The sequence below is a fragment of the Protopterus annectens genome, chromosome 5.part0 (genome assembly GCF_019279795.1).
Source record: "Protopterus annectens isolate FY-2018-M chromosome 5.part0, PAN1.0, whole genome shotgun sequence".
Lineage (NCBI taxonomy): Eukaryota > Metazoa > Chordata > Ceratodontiformes > Protopteridae > Protopterus > Protopterus annectens.
In genome coordinates this window covers 816,899,202-816,908,967 of record NC_056735.1, presented here as the reverse complement: position 1 = coordinate 816,908,967, position 9,766 = coordinate 816,899,202, and the positions used below count along the sequence as shown (strand labels likewise).

Sequence of the window (9,766 nt, the reverse complement as noted above, 5' to 3'; positions counted from 1 at the left end):
GATGATGACATTTCAAATTTTGGTCTTCACCTTTGCAAAGCCTTACTCTTTGGTGTGTACAATGCCACTAACAGACATTTTTCTCTTGCTGCTCTGTCATTGTCATTTACCATTATTTTAATAGGTGAAATGTTGGCAACTTAACAAGTTATACCAAACTGTAGAAAAAATAGTCTGGCAGAAAACACATACTGCAAAAATGTCATGTCATGCCATTTTAACCTTTATTTGTTATTCATTAATTAATGTCAAGGACAATTAAACATTTTGCATCATAGTAAATACAAATTTATTTTAACATCATATCTTAGTTATTTCAGTTATAATAATATTACTTTCAAGATTATGACATTTAAAAGTAACCCCTGAAAACATTAAAAGCTGGTATTGGTGGGGATTGAAACCACAGGCAACATAACAGTATTACTAAAATAGGCCATGCACTGACAGTGTGTAAGGATGGTAAATGATGTTAGACTTATTCTACTGAACTGGCGACTGGTCTTGAACCTCTTCTTCTCATCAGAACCAGGAGTTCAGGCTTTCTATGACTTATGTTAATATAGCTGTGATTGCACTGTTCCCTTATGAACTGTGTGGATGACTCCTTGGACAGGATGAAAGAAACATTAGAAAGTGCAGTAACTTTTCTGGATCATGAAGGTAAATACAGTTGATATTCCATGATTAAACATGTTAATCTGGAGTCACAGTTGAGTATATAATCTCAGCAACAAACATCTGGAAGGATGCCTGCCATGTTTCACACACTAAAGTGTCACTGGAGCCATAACAGTATATATATATATGGTTCCCATTCAGAAGCCTGAAACATCATAAGCCTGAAAATCAAAATCCTGAAACCAAAAGCCTGAAAATTCAGAATCCTGAAAACTCAAAATCCTGAAAGCCCAAAATCCTGAAAGACCAAAATCCTGAAACTCAAAATCCTGAAAACACAAATAATGCTAATATGTCACTATAAAGACACTAATATCTACCAACTGACCTTGACCCTAACCCTAACCCTAAGGTCCGTCACTATCGCACACTCACCTGATCCGCGCCCTAACCCTAACTCACTTAAACCACCCCTAACCCCAATATTTGTCACTATTGCATACATGCCTAACCTGCCCTAACCCTAACTCACTTAAACCGCCCTAACCTAAAATAAAACCAACCTACACTTACCTGACCCCAACGCATGACCTAACACTACAGGGCTAACAATAGCAAAGCCACAATGACATCAGTATGTCTATTTTGTGTTTTCAGGATTTTGAGTTTCAGGATTTTGGTCTTTCAGGATTTTGGGCTTTCAGGATTTTGAGTTTTCAGGATTCTGAATTTTCAGGCTTTTGGTTTCAGGATTTTGATTTTCAGGCTTATGATGTTTCAGGCTTCTGAATGGGAACCATATATATATATATATATATATATATATATATATATATATAGAGAGAGAGAGAGAGAGAGAGAATGGGGCATTGCAGTTACTTTTCCATCTATCATGTGAACACAGTTCTCCCTGGTTCCCTTTTTTGCATAAAGGATGTGAACTACAAGATTTGCTTTCAGTGTGCAAGAGAAAATGTATAAGATCTACTTAGTTATGACATTTTCATGTGGGGGTGATCTCCAAGCATTGCACTCACTTTTATCATAGCCATATTCATTCATACACACTGGTGATGGTAACCCCACAAATGTGCTCTTTCTAACAATTGAGATAATGACTTTTTCTGTGGCATCACTAAGTAGTGTGCAAGTTAAAATAATGTGAGGTAGGCAGGCAGGAGTTCAAATCTACTGAGCCATACATTGTATCAGTGTGTAAAAAGCAATTCCAAAAAGGCAAGAATGGCTTAGTGAGCAGTTGCGATATGAGAAATTCTACTGGTGTTTGACAGCTAGAGTGTTTTGGTCCTCTAAGTGCTGCAGTCCCTTTTAAATATGCCCAGTTTATTGTTTTCTCTTGTAGGTCTTATTGAGATGGTTAGCAGACACCAACTTCCCTATCAAAATTGAGGAATGATAATATCACTTAACACTCTATGACTAAAAATGAAAAAAAAATGCCTTCTACTGCATTGATACACTGACCATCATGTGAATGAGCAAAACCTCGTTGTGCAAAAGAAAGCAATGCTGGTAATGGCATGTGTAGACATTTATTATTTCATCTGCAACAGGTTTCATGGTTCATTGTACACCTGATGTGATGAAATTGTCAGTAAGGTATGTTGAGTCTTGTTGTCCCCCAATTACTTCTATCTATTTGACAATGCTAACTTGCCAGTCTTTCCCAGTGTTATCACACTCCCTTCTAATGTGTGTTTTCTGAAAAGTGCTCTTTAAATGGCTGTATGGCATCAATCACAAGTTTTCAAGTCAATATAATATGAGTTAGGCAGGTAGGGGGTTGATTCCAGTCTGATGTATATTGTATCAGTGTGCAAAACAATTGTTATCATGGAATAATTTCTTAATGAATGAACAACTGTGTTGTGATATATTCTACTTGTATGTGATACTGTCAAGGGTGAAGGGTTTTCATCCTCACAAGCCTTTTATTCACTCCTAACCAATGTCATAAAAAATTCACAGACACTATTGATGGCATTTTTTCAAATGTGAACTTTTTGACAGGTGATACATAACTTGTTCTCTGGTATCTTTAGCTATGTATAAGTCAAGAAACGTGCAGGCAGAGGTTCAACTCTATGGTGATTTAACATGTGAAATAGTGGCAATTATCACTATCATGTGGTAATAATGCCATATAACTGCAAATGTGATAGCACATTTAACAGATTCCATTATGCATTGTAATCATGCAGTAATTAGTATTACACATGGTGGCCTTCAAAACCAACCTGTGTTGTCATTCTTTGATACTCATTGTATGGTTTGCAGCAGTTTTTTAACTTTACATGTCTATGTTTAGTCATACATCTTCCGAACACCAGCTTGTGTAACATGTCTTACTCATGCCCATGAATTTGCAATATCACTGAGAAAAGTCAGGGGTTCTAACCCAGGTCTGTACGTTTTGCTTACCCTAATATCACCTATCCTGTTTCCCTGGATTTTTTTTTGCAACTACCCTCTTCCACAAGTGTTCCCTTGGCATGCCTTGCTAATATCCTATGCTAGTGAATAAAGCTCAAACACTTTTGTACATTTTGTTAACCCTGATATCATGTATTCTTTTCTCTTGAAATGTATTTTGATTACACCAGTTTCATGATTACTCTATGTGCATGGCTTGCAAATACTCTATTCTGCTGGATATATCCTTGGACAAAGGAAGAAGTTTAAACACAAGTCTGTACATTTAGTTTACCCTGATATCAACTGTCCCATTACCTAGACGTGTTATTCCAAACATCTTTCCTTCCAGTGCTTCTGTGGCATGCTCTCCTATTACAGTGTTCTGTAGCATATCAGTGATATAGGCTGGGGTTCAATCTCAACCATGGGTATTATTCTTTTACTGCTGTAATCTGTTACATTCCTCTGATTATAAACTATCCAGTCATGAGTGTGTATATTGTGTGTGGAATATTGGCATTGTCTTATATAATTCATTTATCTGGATTCTTCTGCCATTGTTGAGATGGCCATTTGAGAGATCTGTGGTCTTAATTGCTATAATGGCATAAGTCAGTTATTCAAGTATTTATGGAGAGATGTGTAATGTGTTGTAGGGCACTTGCAACATGACTGCTTCAGTTGTTGCCATTGCTAACATTGTAGACTGGGAATTCTGAATTTGTTTCCCCTTGATGTCTGTTGCTTTCTCTTTATTTTATTTCATTGTAGTCTTCTTGCAGATGTGATACATTTCACATGTTTGTGTTTTTATGATCCCAATCTTTTGGGTCTGTGATACCATGATGGTAATTGACCCCTTTCTAAGTCAAAGTATGATTAAAGTTCATGAAATTAGTTATGTTTTAATCTTTGATGTTAGCCAAAAGTGCTCATCCCATGAAGTATGATGTTTCCAGTGTTTCACCTTTATAGTACAACATGGATATACTGTCATGTGGAATGAGCAACTGCATTAAAACACCTCTGGAGAAACATCTTTTTCTTTTTAATTACCATCACAGCATAGGGATGCATAGGGAACACTCTCTGATGTTGTTAGTTATGGTGTGAATTATTTTAAATTGTTACTGAATTACGTTTACATCCTACATCTTTCATGCATCTATACTTTAAGGTATGGTGAAATGGCCATATTGTTTGACCTATTGTTTTATGTTGTATCTTTTCATACAATGTTTTGTTTGTGCACCCTCTCCATGACTTCTTTTTGTGACCTCCAATCCAGCCCATTGTTTGTGTTGCTAGCCTTCCCATTCATCTCATATTTCTCCATATTTCCCTGTTGTTATTTAGTACGTGATACTGTGCACACAAACACACACACACACACACACACACACACACACACACACACACACACACACACTCACACACACACACACACACACACACACACACACACACACACACAATCACACACACAGGCGCACACACACACACACACACACACACACACACACACACACACACACACACACACACACACACACACACACACACACACACACACACACACACGTATGCACTCACACAAACACACACACACACACACACACACACACACACACACACACACACACACACACACACACACACACACACACACACATGCACACACACTCTTTGGTTGTTGTGGTTTCTCATGCACACTACCTTGTTTACCTCATGTATTTATAAGTAGCTCTGGCTCAGCTGTATTCTCACTGTGCAGTTAACTAAGCCATGTGAAATAATGCCACAAAATCATTTTTGTATGTCTCTTCCACCACCCTCTTTTTGTACAATTCTGTATAATGTTTAAGTATTCAATAATTTACCCATTAAAATACTGGCAACTTACAGTGACGCAAAATGAAATTGGCCACTAGTGTCATTCTGTACAGTAAACAGTACAACTGTGCAGAGATAAAGACTGTGGACTCTGCATATCATCACCTAATTAGCTGAAGAACTGCATATTTACATTATGTTACATATTGTGACAATTGCTATGATGGATGGTTGGTCAGTTGCCTCCAATCTAAAATTAAATAAAGTTGACATTCTCATGAGATAAATATATTATTTTCTGATAGATATAGGAACTCACTTTTCATTAGTTTTGTATACCTACTTTCCTACTTTATGTTTTCATATTTCCTTTTTTATTTCTGAATTTATGTTATTATATGCAGCAGCACAGAGCTCTGGAAGGACCACTCTGGCACATCATGTTGTCACCCTACAGGTGAAAATGGTAGTACTACCACCAACATTACAACAGGTACCCAGCCCATCTGGGTCACAGTCTGTTAGAGTTTATTCCACACCTCCTGCCTTACCTGAACTGTTTCAAGCAGCTCTGCCACAGGTGAATATGCAATGGCGCCCAATGGGAGTGGTATCAGTGGGGTTGACAATTTTGTTACTTGTCACGAGCTGGCAAAACTTGTGGTGTAGATGCTGGGCATAAGGTTCAATACCTATATCAGCCATATTGTGATCATAATTTAATGACACATTGAGGCCCTTCTCTGTCCAGCACTTCTGGCAGTCACTGAGGCAGGACCCAGTGTTGATAGCTCCAGAGGTGAGGAATGATTTCCTATAGTGTTTTAGTTAGCAGAATATGCATCAACAAACACCCCATCCTATTCCAATTCCTAGTAACCCCCTCCCTTTTGTGTCTATACCCAACTCCATGTGGTTATATAATCCATTCATTACCATTGTTTGCCCCCTGTTTGTCTGATGTCTCTTTTACAAATGTGTTATCCCTCTCTCAGTTTGTTGCCCTACACCCTGTCAGTAAGTAATTTCTGTCTTTTTCCTGCTACCTAACCCCTCTGTCCTACCAATGCCTGACATTCCTGACTTCTTTTCCCAACATTCCTCTCTCAAAAATAATAAAAAATGTACCTGTGCAACAAAAAATGACATTCCGCATATAACTCTTAACTTCACCTATGACTATGGTTTACACAAATTATTTGGTACAATTGTTAAGCCAACATAGTATTTTAATTAACATTGCCATTATCCAAAAATATTCAAAATGTTACAGATAAACATTATTAATTTTAGAACAAGCTGAGAGATATGATCCTATCCCATATCCACCCCGATCCTTCCTGAATTGTGCACTAGTGTTCTACTTGCATCCCTTTTCATCTCAGTTCTTCATAGGTTCATAGGGTCATAGGTGTGTACTAGGCTAATGGCCTTTGGGCCTTTACAAGCCTAGCCATCGGATTACCCTGGCATAGTGCCACCCAACCTTCATTCTCAGTGCCTTTGTCAAGTAGATCTACTGGAGTTATCCCCAGGGTGAATTTTTTGTTTCCCATCCACTCATCAAGATTTCTCTTGAAGAGGGTCAGCGAGGTGCTCTGCTTGACATGTATGGGAAGTCTGTTTCATAGCATGGGCAGTTTCTGGGTTATGATCCTGTCCCTCCAGCATGTTCTGTTAATTGTGGTAATGAGGTTGAGGTCTCTGGATTGTGTGGTGCGGATGGATTGGGATTTCTTTAGATGCAAGCAGAGTGCCTCTTTGGTCCTCTTCAAAAGGAACCTTGACGATTGGTTGGGAGAAAGGAAATTCACTCCAGGGATCACGTCAGTCACCCTGCTAGACAGGGGTCCAGGGAAGTAAATAGTGTGGGAAGAAATAGCCAGGGAACTGTTATGGCTAGGCTTGTATAGGCCCTAGGGCTGATAGCCTAGTACCAACCTATGAACCTATGAACCTATGCAGCATTTCTAACAGAGCTGGTTCAGACATGGCTGTGTAAGTGAAGCAGAGATTGCCTCTAAGTAGGCTATATGAGACAGAGAATAGTTGGAGTTTTTTGAGTCTATCCATATAGGACAAGAGTTTAAGGCCTAAGATCCTCTTTGTGAGGTACTTTTGCAGTCTCTCCAGTTGCTGCAGGTGTCTAGTGAGGTACATGCCAAATGGGGCTTTGTACTCAATGACTTGGCCTAATGAGGGAATAGTAGAGGGAGACAATGACCTCTTTCTTCCTGGATGCAAAACTCTTAGTAATGAGATGTGCCACATAGAAAGACTTTCTGACCACAGTGGCAATGTGGTGATCAAAAGAGAGGTTGCTGTCAACCTGTGTTCCCAGATCTCTTATAATGCCTTCTGTATTCAGTGGACTATCATCAATGTGGTAATTCATGGGAACTGAGTTTTTCCCAAAGAAGATGACGACACATTTTTTGGCATTGAGATTAGGGCCATGGTTCTGACACCAGTCGTTGGTCTCAGTGAGGCCATTCTGTAGGATGTCAAGATCACTTGGGGAGTTAATAATAGCTCCCAAATTGAAATCCTCTGCAAACTTTGTCAGCCAGAGTCCCTTCGTGTTGGCCTGGACTTCAGACAAGTAGATACCAAACAGGAGAGGATCCAGGACTGAACCTGTGGGACTCCAGTCATGACTAGTCAGCAGTCTGACTTGGAGTCAGCTACGTTCACACTGTGGGTTCTATCTGTGAGCCAGTTTGCAACCCACCTAGTGATATAGGGGTTGATGCTTAGCTTAGTGAATTTTTCTATGATTCTTGAGTGGGGAAAGGTATCAAAAGCATTGGCCAGATCAAGGTAGGCTGTTTGATCAGATCAAAAATAGATAAACATACCAGACACATGGCAAAGAATGGCTTAAAAACAGAAATAGTTATTTTTGCATTCATCTGTTGAATGATGCTTGAAATCAAGCAGCATCGATAGTCATTGATAAATACAGGGTAATGTTAGCTCTTCTCCTTTGGCAAAAATGAAAACAAAACCCTGTGCTTGTGTTATTCTCAGGCTCTCCCACCATTTATTCCTTGAACATACCTACCCTTGCTTGTGTAATGGTCAGAAGGCCAAATGGTCTATCAATATTTGGGTAGTCCCACCAGGGACTACCATCTGTGTGTAAAGTAGACTTAGCAAATGAACAATGTTACTCCCACTGGTAATAGCCTGCCTGTTGTATGAGTAGCAGTGCTTTGCTCACTCCTGCCCAGTTGGATATGACATATGCTGACAGCGCTTTATAATAGTGGGGTTGCTGTTGATTCCCTTCTCATTCCTTCTGTATGCTTTATTGTTACGTCGTTCTTTCTTCATAGATATATATATATGTGTGTGTGTGTGTGTGTGTGTGTGTGTGTGTGTGTGTGTGTCTGTGTGTGTCTGTATATATACATGTCTTCAAATGGAACCTTGACGACTGGATGGGAGAAAGGAAATTCACCCCAGGGATCATGTCAGTTGCCCTGCTAGACAGGGGTCCAGGGAAGTAAATAGTGTGGGAAGAAATAACCAGGGAATTGTTATGGCTAGGCTTGTATAGGCCCTAGGGCTGATAGCCTAGTACCAACCTATGAACCTATGAATCTGTATATACTTAAATACATTTCCTATGCTGGGCACTGCTTAGACCCGCACAAGTGCACTCAGACTTGCTTACTGGTACTTATATGTGTTTACTGCTGCTTATTTGTGCTTACACCTGCTTAATGGACCTTATTCATTATGACAGTGCCACGTTGCTTGAATTAAATTTAAGTTAAATATCTCATGCGATACTCTTATGTCAATTTTATGGCAAAACAACATTCATTCCACATGGAAAATAATATGTGCTATTGTTGGGCTCAAACCGTGAATGCCTGTTTGATAGGCAGATGCTCTAAACACTACACTATTGACACATTGATTCTGCATGTTTTTCTCTATTCAAATGAATATGATGTGTAAGCTACACTTGGCGGAGGGCAGTGATGCACAGACATGCTGCGCTTTGTTACACCTTCGATATTGCTGCAATTCGAGTGTACAATAGGGACACGGGGACAGGGAATCTAATTGTGACAGTTCTAGGGACAGGGCTGTACATTCCACTATGCTCTTGTGTGTTTACTACTTCGATTTTATTACACTGTTCATGGATACTCTTGTATGCTAAGCATACATTTCAGTATCCACGGACACTGACTTACTGACTTACTACTAAGGGCTGGCTCTACTAGTAGGCATAGTAGGTTTTGCAAGTGTCAGGGCATGTTTATGCCTCCGTAGAGCACTTCTACACACCCCCTGCACTTGCACACATTTCCTGTGCACATCGCGCACCCTCATACATATTCATATGGCGCTACTACACCATCTGTAGTGAAGACACTCGGCACAAGGCTAAAACCGTCCTTGTGCCGAGCTTCTTGAATCCCGGGATCTATCTTTATTTTTGAAGTTTTGTGAAGTCTTTTTTGATTCATTCATTGACATAATTGTACCAATAATATATATATATATATATATATATATATATATATATATATATATATATATACTATTCTTGCATTGCTACTCTTTTTTTAATAATGTTTTTATTCATTTAACATATTTTCAATAAATACACAGAAAGACAGAACTTTAACATCACATATTGTTATACAGTGATAGGAATACATTGAATTGTCAAGGTAATCTTATACAATTACATTAATACATTAAGAGTGTTTGTATTTCAGTAGCAACATTTCAAGGTTATCCCAGTCACTAAACTCTTAATTTGATTTATAGATCGTATTTTGATCACTTCCTTTTCAGTGTATGTAGTATTACTGTTAAATTAAAAAATGCTTTGAATGTAGGAGCTGAGTTC

General features: G+C 38.8%; 1 protein-coding gene across 1 annotated transcript in view; it reads left to right on the top strand.

Moving 5' to 3' along the window:
- Nucleotides 1-617: 617 nt before the first annotated feature.
- LOC122802213 (olfactory receptor 52N2-like) overlaps nucleotides 618-9,766 on the top strand; it is a 50,114-nt gene continuing 40,965 nt past the window's right edge. The window contains exon 1 of the mRNA XM_044071875.1: nucleotides 618-663. Within this exon, the coding sequence (XP_043927810.1) occupies nucleotides 618-663 (46 nt within the window). The remainder of the gene's footprint in view (nucleotides 664-9,766) is intronic.